At 39.0% G+C, this 17690-nt stretch overlaps 2 protein-coding genes and 1 long non-coding RNA gene across 7 annotated transcripts in view; 1 reads left to right on the forward strand and 2 right to left on the reverse strand.

The window, feature by feature from the left end:
• Window positions 1-4416, reverse strand: part of LOC118226400 (ankyrin repeat domain-containing protein 12-like) — a 29930-nt gene extending 25514 nt beyond the window's left edge. For 3 of the 4 annotated variants that reach the window (XR_004765034.1, XM_035415991.1, XM_035415989.1), the window contains exon 1: window positions 4259-4416. The gene's annotated coding sequence lies outside the window, so the exon portion shown is untranslated. The remainder of the gene's footprint in view (window positions 1-4258) is intronic. The other variant, XM_035415990.1, reaches the window with a different exon arrangement.
• A 25-nt stretch (window positions 4417-4441) lies between these two features.
• LOC118226403 lies at window positions 4442-6218 on the forward strand. Its single transcript, XR_004765035.1, has 2 exons — window positions 4442-4515; window positions 4642-6218. It is a non-coding gene; the product is annotated as an uncharacterized LOC118226403 (long non-coding RNA).
• A 527-nt stretch (window positions 6219-6745) lies between these two features.
• ndufv2 (NADH:ubiquinone oxidoreductase core subunit V2) lies at window positions 6746-15891 on the reverse strand. Of its 2 annotated transcripts, XM_035415992.1 has the most exons (8): window positions 15733-15891; window positions 14757-14822; window positions 12719-12781; window positions 12259-12375; window positions 10658-10826; window positions 8017-8126; window positions 7449-7525; window positions 6746-6944 (listed from the first exon to the last, which is right to left on the reverse strand). In XM_035415992.1, exons 1-8 carry the CDS (start codon window positions 15769-15771, stop codon window positions 6851-6853), a joined length of 735 nt encoding a protein of 244 aa, XP_035271883.1. In that variant the 5' UTR covers window positions 15772-15891; the 3' UTR covers window positions 6746-6850. The 2 variants fall into 2 exon arrangements, with proteins under 2 accessions (XP_035271883.1, XP_035271884.1); XM_035415993.1 differs by lacking the exons at window positions 14757-14822; window positions 15733-15891 and adding an exon at window positions 13268-13398.
• Between the last annotated feature and the right edge of the window lie 1799 nt (window positions 15892-17690).

Genomic DNA, 17690 nt, shown 5'->3' on the forward strand with positions numbered 1-17690 from the left:
GGAAAACCCAAAAACACTCCATTCTATGACCTTGAGCCCAGATGGGCACGCACACTGTTGTCCTGAAAGGTGAGACAAACAACTGCATATTAAGGAACTGAATAAATATTTTCAACGGCTTATTGAATATTAAAGTTGAACATTGATAGTTTTTCCTCCTCATATGTTTACAACAGACAATTAGGCTACAGCACAAATATTACTACAGAGGTCTCCCCACAGGAAAAGAAGCACTGTATGATGGCAGTCTTGAGCACAGCCATGTAAGCGCACTCTCTTTGGAAGATGTAGGATTTAACATGCTTGGTGATCTAAGGAAGAACCACTCCTGTTTTAATTAATCAAATCATCATGACAAAAAAGAACCACAGAAAGCAGCATAGACCATGTAAGTTCTCCAGGTACACAAGAACAGAAACGTTACTGCAGTCACAAGTCTCGTGCAAGTGTCAGGTTTAACCAAGCGCCTTGGTGTGACAAAAGACCCACATATCATTTTAGCCTATATCTACTCACATAACAACCGATATTCAAATTACAAATCAAATTTAAATGTAAAGATGTGAACAGTATGTTTGCCTTCCCTCACCAGAATCCCTATCCGTTACAAGCCTTTTGCAGGCTTAATAAAATTGTTATGAGTGGGATTCAAATTAATAGCATGCAAACAGCAACATTATTAAGCAGCAAGGAAGTGCACTGGGACATATTTTGCCTGTTTAAATACATGGCATCCATTCTCTTCCCTAAGTTAACTCACTTACACTTCCCCAGGGTGTCGTGCATTTGGCTGTGTATGTCTGCGTCTATGCATCCAGGGCGCATTCATAGAACCCTACTTCTGGAGGTCAAGGTTAATATCAAAGGTCGAGGGCCTGTGATCAGTTTGCACTTCTTTGAAAACAAATCTCTTGAACTCTGTTGTTAAACTATGCATAGTCATTGCAGGCACGGGCACATCCGTGAGAGAGGACGTGACTGAGGTATTTCTGAGCTAATACTTAAACTCAATATGTGTGCTGCCATCTAAAGATTTAACACTGAGGAATGAGAAATATGACATTGACCTTTCAATTTCTACAGCACAGTAACTTTATTCCGTTGCTTCACAGTACTCTCCAACATAAGCCTCATTACTCTGCATAAGGTACTACTACTCATATCTTTACAAACAGTGAGCTCCATAATGTTTGGGACAAAGACATATGTTTTACTGATTTGGCTCTGTGTTCCATAATTTTAGATTTGTAATCAAATTCACACGTGGTTAAAGTGCACATTCTCAGCTTTTTTTTCTATGGGTATTTTATGCTCTTTGGTTTCACCATGTAGAAATTACAGCACTTAATTTGCAGTCATTTGTTATATATCTTTTACATGCAATGACTGCTTGGAAGTATTTGATCCAGATACCACCAGGTGCTGAGTATCTTCTCCAGTGATGCTCTGCCAGGCCTGTACTGCAGCCAGCCTCAGCTCCTGCCTATTTTGGGAGCTAGTGGCCTTCAGGTTTGTCTTCAGCATATGAAACACATGTTCAATTGGATTCAGATTGGGTGAATGACTTGGTCAGTCGAAATTTGTCCAGTTTTTGGCTTTGAAAAACTCCTTTGCTGCTTTAACAGTATGTTTGGGATCACTGACTTGCTGGAGGATGAAGCACCATCCAATGAGTTTGGAGGAATTGGGTTGAAATTGAGCATATAAGATGCTTCTGTACACTTAAGAATTCATTCTGCTGCTACTATTAGCAATTACCTCATAAATGAAGACGAGTGGGCCAGTGTCTTTGGCAGCCATACATGCGCAAACCACCATGTTTCACTGATGAGCTGGGGGGTCCTTTGGATCTTGGGCAGTTCTTTTTGGCCTCCACACTCCATGATCTTGCCATCACTCTGATGAAGTGAATCTTTGTCTCATCTGTCCTATATTTCCAGAACTCTGCAGGCTCTTTTAGGTACTTCCTAGCAAACAGTAACCATCCTGTTTTTGTGACTAACCAGTGGTTTGCAGCATGCAGTGTAAAATCAGGTGCTTATGTTGATAAATGCTGGTAACAAACTGCAAAGGCATTCAAATCCTAGACTAGACATGGAAAGCTCTCTTATACCTGTACTATAAGGTATACTGAACAGATCTGACTAATCAGAAACACCTGAAAGCCATTTGTCCCAAACATCATGGTGCCCTGAAATGGGAGGACTATGTATAAAAAGTGCTGTAATTTCTATATGGTGAGGCCAAGATGTATAAAAATACCCATTCATAAATGCTGAGATTCTGCATGTTTTACCGTATATGCATTGTTTGATTAGAAATTTAAAATTGACTCAAGGCAAGTGCGTTTCCCCTAAGAAGGGAACATTATAGCAGACACATTCTACACATATGACCATCTTTAATCTGGAGAACACATTTTAGCCTGTATATTCCACAACTTGTCTTTGGAGCTGGGTTTATGCTCGTAATTTACAAGCAATTACCATGTCTGACACTTTCCAGTAATTTTATATTTTCTCTATGCAAAGTGCTCAGGCCACTCAACCTAGAGCTCTATCTAGAAAAAGATATAGCTTCAGTTAAACATACCATGGGTAATGACTACAAATAATTAAACATTATGGTAGCAGAACAGACTAATTGCATATTAAAGAATGCACAATGTCATCGTATATTATGGCTTCATTATATAAAAGCTGTCCAAATACCACCAAGTTACCAAAGACTGTCATTTCTGTATTAAAACAAAACTAGCATAGTAGCAGACTAGTTTCAGTCAACACTCTCAGAATCGTAAACAATCCTGCATTAAAAATAAGAAGCATACGACTGCATTTATGAATCATTTCTGAATGATCCCAAACCTGGCCATGCAAGCGCATATGCTAAGCTCAACCACACCTAATCCTACAACAATCAAAAAATGTAAAAGATGGACCAAACACGTTACAACTTTCAGGATTCGGTGTGTTTTAAACACATCATGCTGGACGTTACATTCAATTTTAACATGTTTCAGGTGATATGATTGTGTAGATAACAATTATTTAACATTCCCTATGCCACGTGTATAAATATTTTTAAAGACAGAGATGACACTGAAAATGCAAGTGCCAATATGACAAATCACATTTTAACAAAACGGAAAATCTTAATGAAAAAGGACACGTAGCCAACGATATTCAGTGATCGTTACGCACCTACACTGGAGCCAGTAATGTTAAGTTTCATTTTCATGAATTGTTCCTTTCACCAGCTAATGTTGACTAACTTAGATTAGGTAGTTGAAAACGAAACCTCTAAATATCTCGTCTAAAATGTATAAATGATTTAGCTCCCCATGGGTACTTAAATCGCAATGCAAATTGTCAACTGAACTGGAGGAATCCTAAAGAAATGCGTGTAACGTCAGATCTGTGAGCGACCTCGTATGTTTTTAGGAAGGCAGCAAGCGAACTAGTTAGCAGAATTCAGAGCGCAAAACACTTAATGCGTTACGTAGCTCATTAGTTAATGCAACCTAAGGCACATGGCTACCCAGCTACTGCGTATCTTCTAAATTTGCCACCAAGACAGCTTAACGTTATCTTGCGAAGTAGCTAACTACAGTCGGTAGAGCTCGTGCTGCAAGAAAACAGTGTTGGCAGCAACTAAGAAACGGAATGACTGCACTTATCAAGACTAACAATATCAAAAATTATCTGTCATTATTCCAATATTTCATGCAGTAGCCAGCCAGCGAGTAAACCGTTAGCTAATCAGCATAGTGTGTGCTTACTACCCAATTCTGTACCTTCCTTAGCCATGAAGGCAAGCTACTTCGACTGCGTACATAGTTTCCAATGTAACGTTCCCTACTCTCCTCGCTACCTCAATGTGAGTTACGCGTGGCTGTCACTCGACACGCAGTCAGCAACAGTGGACGTTGCTGTTCTACGCCTGTACCAGAATTATGGCGGTAAAGACGATTTCATAACTTTACCATCCACAGAGAACTAGCTAAATAGCCAGCATTCTAACAAAATGGATAGCGAACAATACAAACCTCACTTTCAGTCCTCGCAGTCCCAGACTCAAGGCTCTGCTAAATTTAACCCTGACGTTTACTAGATAGTAGCATTACATACATATAATTTTATGCAAGCTGCATTACTACTAGCGCTAGCAGCTACGATATATATTTAGCTCCTGCGTTAGTTATTAGCTAGCTAGCATGTCCATTTGATCTTACGATGCTCAGTCAAAAATAACTTACCTTAATAGTGCGCTTAATATCCCGCTTATTTATTCATTCACGTTAGTGCGTTTTAATCTGAGTATTAAAAAGACAAGCACGAGCAACACACCCCTCTAGCTTGTCACTGGTTTGAAAACACATTATCCTGTCCTGTCGTCGTTTCGAGCAAGACAGCGCAGACAAATGCAAGCCTTGTGCTCATTGGCGGAAATGTGATCATGTGATAAAATTAACCGCACGTTTCATACAGTCTCGGCAGGTCAACGTTCATTGAGGTATGTATGTGCAGCACCTCCGGTTAAATGGATGATTTTAATTACCAGATTGCCTTGTTACTAAAAGATTGTCTTGAATTGTCATAGTAGATAACGCTGTTATTAACAGTTGTGAACTTTTTGCAGGGGATTTTATTGTAAGCAATACATTTACATTTCGCCTACAAGCATGGCAGTTATGACGCCGAAGATGACAGGGTGAGGTGACGCATGCTCCTTGACGTCATCTTTTCCACTTGTTTTCTGCAGTGTGACTAGAATATTCTCGATGGAGAAAGCGGGGCTCAGAACGAAGAACAGTGAAATAAGGGGCTGTGAAGGAACGATGGTAGCTATTTTGAAAACCGATTTCTGGTAATCTGTGATGCCGTGCTCGAAAGAGGCTTGGGGTCCATCTAATTGCCAGTGAGGCAGTCACTTGATGCTTTGTTGTGCTCGTGCAGCGTGTGGCGCAGTAATTTTTCGGATTGTGGTGAAGATAGTGCGCATGCGTGGTTGTGACTGTTTTGTTGCTAAACCTGAATCACAGACGGCAGGAAATCAGTATGGGGGATGGGAAATGGCTAGACAGCTACTTGTGGGATAGAATGGAAATGACAGCAATGAAAAACGTGGGTGTCAAGATCCCGTAAAATGTTTCCAGGTGGTTCACCAGAACTTGAACAGCAGCTGTGTGTGCAAGGTAATTATGTTTCCAACGCAGGCGCTTTTGAACAATACTAGGTTGTTGATTTATTTTTACCCTCTTGGAGTATAAATCAACAAACAACAGTGCTCCCCATAACGTTTGGGACAAAGGCCTATTTTTTTCTTGATTTGGCTCTGTATTCCACAATTTTAGATTTGTCATCAAACAATTCACACGTGGTTAAAGTGAAGATTCACACCTTTTATTAAAGTTTAAAAAAAAACCAATACATTTTGGTTTCACCATGTAGAATGACTGCACTTTTTATACACAGCCCCCTCAGGCCACCATAATGTTTGGGACATATTAATGTTATGTAAATAAAAGTAATCATGTTTAGTGCTTTGTTGCATATACTCTGTGTGCAGTGACTTCTTGAAGTCTGTGCCCCATAGACACCACTGGGTGTTTAGCATCTCTGGTAATGCTCTTTATTTAAAAAAAAAAAAAAAAAAGCTGAGAATCTGCACTTTAACCACATATGAATTGTTTGATTACACATTTAAAATTGTGGAACAGATCCAAATCAAGAAAACAAAAAAGTTTGTCCCAAACATTATGGAGCTCAGTGTATATGTGTAAAATTTAGCCAATTTCTGCACTATAGTTGACATTCCTTTTGTATGTAAACTCCAGGAGTTGGCTATGGAAAAATGTCTAAAGTTTTGCCTATATGTGCTTTCAGATATATAGACTTGCATACAACATAGTGTTTATGCTAAATGCTACATTTGATGCATCAGCAGTAAGTGATTGGAAGTCAGTAAAAGTTGCAATAGTACAAAAGGACTTCAAATGAAACCAGACTACCGGTATTCCACATTTATGGTCATCGTGTATTGTTCGTTATGACCCTTGATCTGCACATCATGATGTTGTAGACACAAGTTGTTCAGTATTTACTCATAAAGTAAAACCTTTCAGGTTCATTCCTAAACTGTAACCAGGATTCTTTACTGAATAATTAAGTAGACTGTGAACCAAATTATTCTAAATAAACTGATATGTAAAACAATGTAGTTTGTGCATGTTTGAATTGAAAATACAATACTAAATTGCAAATGCTTATCTACATTAGAAATTTTGCTATTTGAAAGTAAATATGTAAAGTTGTATATGCCAATTTTTCAAAAGGAGACTGCTGCAGGAACAAAAGTGTTTAAAATGTCAGACAAATCAATGGGAGACTGACATGTCATGGTGACTGACCGATGTCTCTCAAGGGGAGGATAGGCTTCTTATGCATTTCAGATCAGCAAAGCACAGTGTTCCACATACAGTGGCCTTACTTGTAATGAGGATGTTTAATTTTTATTGTTACTTAATGCTTTTATATCTTTAATCTATCATGAACATTCCTCACTTTGAGAGGTTGTGCATTAACCAAACTACAAAACCATTTATGCGATGAATTCCAAATATGAATTATATATGAGTAAAACCTATTGGGAGGATATGTTTTATCTTTGGCCTAAAATTATGCTCTTAATTAATTCAGAGGCATCATTGCAATAAAAGACAAACTGAGAAAAGACTCAAAAATCAGATAACCAAATACATTTTATTTACATTGTACTCAAACTAATCTTTGAGGAGGAGGAGTACACCCGTGAAGTACATGACGATTACATTTTTGGAACGACGTCACTACAGATCAGGTCTCACTCCGAATCCAGGTCCAGGGGGGGGCTCTGTCAAAGAGGTCAACCCACCGGCTGGTTCACAAGAGAAACGCCCATTTCTACAGAGAAAACAAAAAAGAACAATAAAAGGTGATGTTAGTTTATATCATTTTCCAAGTTCCAATGATGTACACATATTTTGATGTAACAAGTGAGATGATGGGCCGGTTTCACAGACAAATTACATTTAGTCCTGGACCAAACTGAATTTTGTATGGAGAATCTTCCGTCAAAACAGAATTTAATGTAGGACTAGGCTTAATCTGTGTCTGCAAAACTGGCCTAATATGTGCTGTATATTTACAAGGTACTGTTAATGAGACATGCATCCTCGCTGCTCAGCCCTAGACGAAGTACAGTCAACTTAATCTGCACTTTGAATTTCCAAATTGGGTGAGGATTGGTTTACCGAGCTCAAGTTATTCTTCAGTTGGGAATGAGCAGTTTTTTTTCTTTTAATAGGAATGGCCTAATTCCTCAAAGAACGAGCAAGGCTTGTGCAGTAACTTTTAGTGTGGCACAAGGCCATGTTCACAAAAGCAATGCTTTGGTATTTCGCATACCTGGGGCCAGGTAGTGGCACTCTCCCAGCTTTCAGCTCATCGAGGATCTGATCAATGTCCTGAGGAAGAAGGTCTTCCTGAAATGAGGAAGACAGATTTCAGCTTCCTGTTCATGTGTAGAGCGATGTCAAACTTCATGCAGCCTGAAAATGGGAGCTTTATTTGGCTTTTTCCCACCAGTGTTACATGACTACGCAAGTAGACCTCTTAAGCTTTAAGAGAACTCTTTACATTATGCACCTATTTCATCTGTTAATCAGTCCAATCGTTAACCAAGGTTTTCTAGCCACAATTTTATTTAATGTACTTTGTAATGATTAAACTTGGAAGTTGAATTGTTCATCTCCAAATACAGTATTTAAAAATTACGAAGCAATTATAGACACTTCTTGTCACAATGACATTGTACAAGCAGTATATATGAATGCTCCATTGGGACATCTGAATTCTTCACTGGAGAGATAAGTGCAAAACATTAGACTTTCCACCAATGTGCCTATATGTCAGTCCTGTTGAGATGATGCTGTCTCCAAAGAATGAAGTGGTTCCAAGATGTTGAGTTACTCACATAATAGTTATCATTGATCTGGACCATTGGTGCATTGACACACGCTCCAAGGCATTCCACCTCCGATAGTGTGAACAGTTTGTCGGGTGTAGTTTCACCAACGTTAATGCCTGTATGCAAAAAATACAGTTTATTGTAAGTGTGCTAACAATAAAAGTGTCTCATGAATTTAGATGATTTACAAGTTGCGCCATTTCCTTTTATGAGATGAAAATAAATTTAGTTTGCTCTTTACATGCACGCTTCTGCTACATTAGTGCTTTAAAAAACTAGACCTATTGGTTACATTTTTCAATCCTTGATTCATCTTAGCTACAGAAGACACACCATAAAATAATCTGCACAAAATGTATATTTCAATTCCATCCAATTAATATGCCCAGGGACAAAACCACTACCTATATCAAGTAACTTTATGACCAGTACAAATGAGTAGTATTTTTTCTTTTCCAGCAGCACTTTTGTGCATTTCTGGTTTCTTACCTCAGCTGCCCTGTACTCTGTTTATTTTACCTGTCCCCTGTGCACATTTCTGTACATGTACTTGGGTTTAGAGGAGACAACGAGAAAGCTGAACTGGTCAAGTAAAAATAACGTATTGTTACGACCTGGTCTAGGGTCAGACAGGATGTAGGTAAAGGGAAATGAGTGGGGAATGGGTAAGGGAAATACTACTGCAAACCGACCAGTAACTCTGGTCCCTAACTGCCTATCCAAATCTAACTGATAACAGGCTAGTCTTCGAAGGGTACTGGGCACAGGGCGGCTTTGAGCGCTGAGCGTCAGACAATTAGGCTAGTCGATAGTCAGAAGTCCGAATAGCATACCCCCAACGGACAATTAAAACTCCAACTAGAGTACCTTCAAAAATAATAAAGGAAAAAAAAACAAAGCAAAATAACCAAGTTGTGTTCCGGTGGAAGGATTGAAAGTCCAGCTGGGAACATACCGACTACCTGGAGTCACTACATGGTGAGCAGAGGGAAAAACAAGTCGAGGTGAAGAACGAGCAAATGGTGAAACACAGAATCCAATCAGCACAAAGCAGGGGGGCTAAGCGAGAGTCGGAACGGAATACAACGAGCGAAGGGTCAAAATCACAGGGCAAACAAAGTAGAAGGGCTAAGGCAAGAATCGGAGTCGAAGGGAGTGAGTGAGTGGTCAAACACGTGATCTAATCAGCACACAAATCAGAAGGGCTAGACGGGAATTGGAATCAAACTAAAATGATGGTCAAACGAAGCAATCGCTATACACAACACACCAAGCACGAGTTTGAAAAACTAGTCTCCACTGGGAAGTGGCAAACAATGGAATTTTCAAACAGAGTAACCTGAAACGAAAAAAGCTAATCAGATGACAAACCAGAAGAACTAAACACGCCCAACCCCGACACATGTAAACAAAACTTACAACTGGGGCCATAACAGTATTCACAGTTCTTAAAGTTCCTTCAATGAGTCGAAAGAAAATATTTAGGGCACGCAAAACATTACAGAAATGCCATGATAAAGTTTACCCAGACAACACAACACTAAAACAATGAAAGATGTCCTTGCTACTAAACCTGGAAAAAAAATCTAATGGTATTAAGATGTATGGTAAGCCACCCCTTTATTTAACAGTCATATTTCAGACTAATGATTGAGGTGTGATATTCAGGATATTCATTAGAGCAGGAGCAATTAAAATGACTTTTATAGCAGTGTGCAATAAATGTTATTTTTCAGAGTCCAATTTATTGAACCATTAGACGCTTCACAGTGGACATTAGTGGGTATCACTTCCAATGCAATTATTCTTAAAGGAGTACCGTGGTGATTTTCACACTTTCTCGGTTTTATGTGCTATTTGCACAAGAGGCATTGAAGAAACACAATGAGTAAAGTATTAAATATGTCCGTTCTGTATTTTTGGAGAAATATGCGTTTTAAATTTATCGTCCTATTTTCAACCGGTTGAGAAAGTTGTCAACTTGGTGCGTCACGAACACAGTAACCACTCCCCTTTCCACGCCCCATAAACCCATGGATAACTCGAGACCCATAGTTTGCGCCGCTGGCTTACAGGCAAGACAATGCAAATATTTGACTAACGTTAGGTTCACTTAAATTAGAGGGCCTTTTGAGGACTATTGGATTATTTATGGTTATATTCATTTAGCTAGCTAGCTAACATTAGCTAGCTAGGTAGTTTGCTTTCATAAGGCAATGTTATCGATAACGTTAGCTAGCTAGTTTGCTTTTATGAGGACGTTATAGTTGTGCTTTTATCTTAACTTGGCTAGCTAGATAGCAAAAATTATAATTGGATATATGTCAGCGTCCTTACCTTAGCTATCTATCGATACTTGATATACTACTAAGCAAGCTAGCTTGTGAAAAGTCTCCCAAAAAGAGCGCGTATCATGGGTTTGGGTGAACTTTTATAGTGGGAAATTTAGGCTTAGAAAAATCAGTTTTAAAGTACATTGAAAAGATTGAATAATAAAAAAATTATGCACATTTGTTTTGTTGTTGCCTAAAGACAACTGGGAAGTGTCACGTTCAACCACCATGTTACTCCTTTAAAACACAACTTTGATTGTCTCAAATTTAGTGAACAAAGCTAAATGTGACCATGAACCAAGCTGGAATCTTACCGAGTTTCTTCTGGATGGCCTCTAGGATACTGTCGGAGTCGCACAGCATGCAGGGTGTTGTTGTGCAGATCTGAATGTGGTATTTCCCCATGGGTTTGCGCATGAACATTGTGTAGAAGGTGGCTACTTCATACACTCTCATAGGGGGCACCTCCAGCACCTCCGCTACCTGCAATGAGAGTATTCTCTTATGGCTTTGGAAACCAAATTCAACTCGCATGCATACCTGGCACCCTGGGTGCTGTCATTGTAGTTGAGAACTGCCTGCTCAGAGTAACGCATAGGTACAACTAAATGTGGGTAAATCAACAAAAATTTCAAAAATGTGAAAGATGAGCTGCTGGGTGGCTCATCCTGTTAAGGCACTGTTCTTGCGCCTTAATGGGCCACAGCTTGGGTACAGAATCCAGACTGTGCCAGGTGCGACTGTAGCTAACGAATGACAATTGGGTCTAGCACTGCTCGATGATGGAAGGGTTCTAGTCAGCCGGGCTGACGGAATCTCATCAGGCAAGTCGATCAGGCACCACTCCCCAACCCCCCAACCCCCCAACCCCCCCAAAATGCTAATACAGTGGACATATTTAATACGTATTACCCTTTCCTATTACTCCCTTTTTGACAGAACAAACATCTGTGACCATCTTAATCTTGTGAGCAGCAAGGTGTGTATTGTGTGGAACTCACTCTTATTAACATTGATCTGACAGCAGAACTATGTTCACCAATGAGCCCTCATTACAAAGAGCATACTGATCGTGCAGAGGACGCCGCAAGACAGCAACGAGGATACAACCTGGCTTAAGTGACAGAATACTTTTAGTCTGCTGAAACTCCTATGTTGAGCACACCAGATGTGCATCTTATAATGCTGTGGAGGCAGTGCTTGGCAGCGGCCAGGGTGGAAAGAAGCACAGCATTCTTCCAAAACTAATACGTGCTGACTTTTCCTGGAAGTGTGGTAGTCTGATACTGTACAAGCACTCCACATGCCACACCCCTCAGAAAACGCTTCCACATTAACCAAATAGGCCAATATGAGATGCCTCTGGGACGCTTCAGGGTCTCTACACTCATTAAAACTGGATTGTGAGTGTATTGTGCAACTATAACAACGTTATTAAATGTTTCATAACTAAAGCCCAGCCAACAAAATAAAGCAGCCTAAAACAGGTGATACAATCTACAACTAACCAAGTTTCAAGTTAACTAAAAATTTGTAAACAAAAGCTATGCAGTCATGCAGGCCATTCATTTATTACACGGAAATTTGACAGGGTAATCTCACGACAAGAGAGTCATTTCTGATTCCAGTCCAGGGATAACTGTGAAGCATCAATTACCTACTGTGCTTTTATTATTTGCAAATCTGCTTTGGTATTGTTACCATTTACAAACATTTGAAGAAACTGCACAATACGAGTGATTGCTCGAACTGCGAACAGTAAACAACATGTACTGCTTATTGCTACAGCGTTCAAGAAAGATGAGCAGCTGCCAGAAGGTATCGAAGGCACCCTTCCTCCTAGGCGTGAAAACCACCTAAGAGACATATCACTGAACTGCTTTGTAGGTCAGAGATCCCTGTATGTAGACTGTACCTTGTTCATGGCGGAGATGGGAAGCCATCCGTGCTGCCTCTGGGCTAGATCCAAGACAGGAATGGTAGCAGCTTGTTTGTGTCCCTCTGGGTAGTTCTTAATGATCGCCTCAATTCTCTGTGGCACAGAGAGGGATTGTTATGCATGGAAAAAAACACAGGACTTTTATTTCCATCAGCACACCTGGAGATGTGATGTTAAGAACAACTAAGACAAACAGCATCTGACCAGACTAATTCACAATGTCCTCAATGCAAGGAATGACACAATCTGAAAATTTTAAAGCAATCACGTGTGAACTCACCAGACATCCCTTTCAAGTCAGGTTTAGGATATAATCCAAACTGTGACTGAGCTTGAGCTTAAACAGTTGCAGGTGCTGACGAGCACTTTATTTCTTTACTTCTACTGTTGTTTCTACAAAGGTTTTCAGTGCTCTACTGAGCTGGGTTCTACATACCTCAAGATTCTCTGGAGTGAATTCAAAAGGGGTATCGGGGTTGTTATCTGTAGTGTCTCTGTGCTGAAACAAGAGGGAATGTTATGTTTATGAGCAAAGAAAACTTCAACAAGGCATGGATACACATTTCTGTTCAACAGTTTGGTTAAGATGCTCATGGCATACACCTATACAGGTCACTCCATTCAAGGTCAGAGATGGCTAGTACCCTCCCAGGCATTCTAGCCAATATGTGCATTAGACATATTTAGTAGCAGTTTATATAATGTATCATGGGTGCCAAAAGCATGGTTTCTTTTAAGTTAAACAGGAATTTAATCATTTCATCATTACACAAAGTGTAAAATGTGAAGGAAATCAGTGCCAGATCTGAAGGTCATGGTAAACCTGAAGGTCAGGAAGGTCAGGTGTATTCGCAATGCACCACCACACCAGGTGTCCAAGCTTATTCTGATTTCACATGACAGTAATGTTCTTTTATTAACATATTGGCTAACGTTGAAGGTTATGTGAGTGACGGATGAAAAGAAATGGCTTCCAGGCACTTACATTGATATTCACTATATTATGCAACGTAAACTGCCAAAGCCAACTGGAACTGATATGCATTGACTCGTCACTACTCAGAATCTCACCCTCACCAGCACACTGGATTTGGATGTCCTACTTCCTTTCCAGAAAGAGAAAAGAAGGTTTCCTGTTATTTCCAGCTTGGAAGTACAGCTAAAGCACCGCTTTCCAGCAGTGACAACACTTTCAGTAAACAAGCCACTGAGTAAACAGGTTGTTGAGTGAGGGAATGAGGGATGCTACCGTTTTTAGCACTGCTTCCCCAAGGCACAGCCAGAAGAATATAGCTCCAGTGTTCCCATTGACTCAACTAACGCACATTTCAGTTAGCTCAGCATCTGTACATAGCACTCTGGCTTCCTACTAGTCCTGAGATAAAGACCATGACAAAAAATAGCTACATTTATTTTAATATATAGGCATTTAAAAACATTTTATTAAATAAATGCTTTTGCAGGTAAAACACCTTTTTGTTCAATTTTATATGCAAATAACCCAACATGCTTAGGGACATGTAGAACATCATCAGAGTGGCTCCACTCATACAGTAATGGATCAAAGACATCAATCATAAAAATATGATAAAAGCTAACAATGCATTCATGCGATAGTCAAAAGCCTTTCTTAATTTTGCCTTTTATCAAGCTGATTTTGGACTCTGATGAGCTTCTATGATTGTTCACTCCTACATACACAGCTCAAAAGTACACATATTGTATATAAAATGATGCTGTGGTAATTCAGGCAGTGTATTTAAATTATTTAAGCCAAGCAACAATAATTTGTGGTGTTTGTACAAAAATTGTAACATTACGGTATATGCATTTCATAATCATGGCTGCACACAACCTATCCTCCTAAAATAATCTATGACTTCACTCTCAATTTTCCACACGGTGAGATAATGAATACTGACTGGGCTCCAATGCCTTGGAATGACTTTGTTCGCATGTTAGCATCTCTCTGGCTTTGTTTACACAAATGCGAAGAAATCCCAAACATCCTGCCTTGCTTAGGCCCTTTGTGTCCAGTTATCTGGATTGGACCATATAAGGTCAAATGCTGAAACTGTATTATGTACCACACACATGTGCATACACAAATTATTTATCCAAAAGAAGATGAACTACTGATATGATTTCTGCATGCTAATTACTGCTACAATAAATGTTTACATTGGTAAATATTAAACAGAAAAGTGCTATTAAATTAATCACTTAATCATTAATCAGACTCATCCCTTTGGCATACTGTATCATGCCTACAGAATCAAAAAGATATTGGATGGATGGATTCTAATGTGTTCTCTGAAACATGGATCAAAAACTGCAGCTTGTTCAATGACTAACTTATAACTTAATCGTTTCATTTAAATCACAACGGATCTCGTATTTACGTCAGATGCTACTGGTGTACCAAGAATTGTTCGTGTTCCAAAATCACCATTTGGACAAAAATTGAGACTCACCACAAACAGAGCTCCCCCGCCTCCACTCCGGACTGCTGACTGATGCAGACTCCGAATGTGTCTAGCCTGTAGACAGTTAGAAATAGGTACATTCATAGAAAATGTGCACCCTAAAACCAATATCTCAAAATGGAACAATAAAAATACTGCCTGTATGTGAGCTCAGGAGAATACAACTGCAAATGTAACGAGGCAACATTACACTTAGCCTAATTCAGTGGAGAATAAGATTCACACCATCAAATCGCTTCCCATAAATACACCTGATCATTGACTGATAAAATACTTTTTGGAACCATAATTTATTTGATTAAGCAATATGAATATGTGAGGGACAGAAAAAAGAGGTTTCCAGGCACATATTTGAAACACACAACCAATTATATTGTACCAGCTTTGTTTTTGTCTTGAATTTAGGATGTCAACGACAGCACATTTTATTTCTCATGAGCAGCACAGCATATTTTTTGGTTCATGAGCAGCACAGCATGTGTGCGAAAGAATAACATTAAAATCTTGAATACTGCTCATTAGACAATTTTCTAGCTGTCATCTTGCACTCAAGGCACGCTAAATGAGTGTAGCCGGCTAATGTATAGTTAGCCATCTAGCATTTCACCTTAGATAACGCTTGCCGTAGATTCAATCATGGCAAAGAAAAAAGCCAGAAACCCCGACTGCAAATATAATCTATATACAAAGATTTTTTTTTGAACCACCAATGTGCAAACGTGTTTTATAATTTGACAGCTTGACATGCAATTTCTGGATGACTGGTTTCATAGCTCGCTAGCTACTGACGTGAAGGTCGCTTCCATTCTCCTTGCCCTGGCCTTGGTTTAGATTGTAATGGTGTAGCATAGCCTGCTATAGGCCGCGATTTCCACACGCCAATGACGAGCTCGATTTATTTATAACGAATGGGATAAAAAAAAACATCTTAAGCATTATTATGATCTTAACGCTTCATACATACCGTTTGAGAAATTGCCGTTCGGAATGTCGAGGATAACATTTTTGCTTAACGCCGTATCCTCCCGCTTATCCTCCACTAGCAAGCTAGTTTTTAGTAGCAATGCTGACCCCGGTTGTCTGCAACCGCAGCTCAGGATTCGATTTTCCGTTAGGTTATTGAGCATGCCTAGTTAGCACAAGTCTGTGTAATCAAGGGCAGATTACATAGATTGGGTTTTTTTAGTCGGACTACTTGCATGTAAATGTAGATTTTGTTTAGATTTACTGAAATGACCAACTGGATGGTCTTGTTCCTCCTTCGGTTTGTAACTTTATTTAGCATTATTTACTTTTCATATATTTCTTCTTTTGCATAAAAGACTGCAGCGTTCTGCTCAGATTGACTCGGTCTACTTACTACATGCTCATGGCATGTTCATTTTTAAAAAAAAACGTAGATATCCTCTCTTCTCTGGGCATAAAGTGATTCTCATATTGCATTATGTTGTGCCAAACCTTATATATATATATATATATATATATATATATATGGTTCACACACATTGGTTAGCTCTGAGACCTTAAAAAACTTAGGTTTTTTTGTCATCTAGTAGTGTTATCAAGATATCAGTGGTAACTACACTTCACCTTTGAAATTATCTACAGAAGAATACATGTACCATACTCTCTGTCCACCTATTAATTCAAACACTTTCAAGAAATCCACTGAGGAACACTGATTTGTGAGCATTGGTGTCACAGTACAAATAGTTTATTCCCAGTTTGAGGTATTCATGGTCCAGTTGGAATTTAAACATGTTTGAATTGCATAGATAGATAAAACATAGATAAAATAATATGTAAACAAATAATAAACCTTGGCACACTGGAAAAGTTTGTAAGCTATTTTAATTGTGCAAAGATTTCAGCCATTCAACCTTTGTTAGAGACAGGCTTTTTAAAATGCACCGCATGAAAAGCGAGTTATAGACAGGCCACTGTTGCTTTTATTAAATAAAGTAGAAATGTTTAGATTCTAGATCAGAATCTCTTATCATTCTGCCTAAGTCTAATGTAGTAAACCTAAATGGAATCGATAACAACAGGATCCAAGGAATACTTGTGAAAATATAGCAATTTAGCACCACCTTCTGGCCAATAATAGAAAGCTCCAGTAATTGTTTTGATGTCTGAAAGGAGAGAACAGCACACAGTGGCTCAGAGCAGCAAAGCTGTACATAGATACCTTTGATGAGGATGGGATTCGAACCCATAACTGCAGAGCACAATGGATTAGCAGTTCATTTGTGGTATTTGTGGTAACACAATCATTTAAAAGGGAATACAAAAAGGAACTAAAACACTATGTCAAAAATCAGGCTTGTGAGAAGAAATGTATGTAAACCATCTTGAACACAATTAATTACCTTAAAATCTATTAAACCTGCTATAAGCACTATTTACAATTGTCTGTTTGAATCAAAGGACTTCCCAGTTGTAGTCAAATAGACGACTTTCTCAAAATATCATAAAGACTTATTGTACAGCATGATTGCCTAAAAATGTCTCCAGATTACACAGCTGATCTTGAGGATTCTGGTGGCCTGGGAGCTCATGGAATAAAAGGCAGTGTAGTATAATGGGTAAGGAGTTGGTCTTGTATCCTAAAGGTTGCAGGTTCAATTCCCTACTAGCACACGGCTGTTGTACCCTTCAGCAAGGTACATAACCTGCATTGCTTTATCCAGCTGTATAATTAGACACAATGAAAATGTTGAGTAAGCCACCTGGGATAAGATCTGCTAAATGCTTATACTGTAAAAGAGAAGACCAGCTTTCCACTCCTAGTAGATTATTTTCCTCTTAGTTTCCCTTTATAGATACCGGCTTTATTCACCTCTTGAGAGAGAGCCCGTTGGTCTAGGGTTCTTTTTTTGTTTTGTGTAAAATTTTCTTTGTGGTCTCGGCGATAATGAAAAT

The sequence above is a fragment of the Anguilla anguilla genome, chromosome 4, assembly GCF_013347855.1.
Source record: "Anguilla anguilla isolate fAngAng1 chromosome 4, fAngAng1.pri, whole genome shotgun sequence".
NCBI lineage: Eukaryota > Metazoa > Chordata > Actinopteri > Anguilliformes > Anguillidae > Anguilla > Anguilla anguilla.

What these genes read in the sequence shown, in the direction of transcription:
- ndufv2 (XM_035415992.1), bottom strand. Translation starts at nt 15,771, where the DNA reads ATGTTATCCTCGACATTCCGAACGGCAATTTCTCAAACG. An exon ending in GCGGGGGAGCTCTGTTTGTG is followed by an intron (nt 12,782 to 14,756) that starts GTGAGTCTCAAT and finishes CTCTTGTTTCAG; the next exon opens with CACAGAGACACTACAGATAA. An exon ending in TCACTCCAGAGAATCTTGAG is followed by an intron (nt 12,376 to 12,718) that starts GTATGTAGAACC and finishes TCTGTGCCACAG; the next exon opens with AGAATTGAGGCGATCATTAA.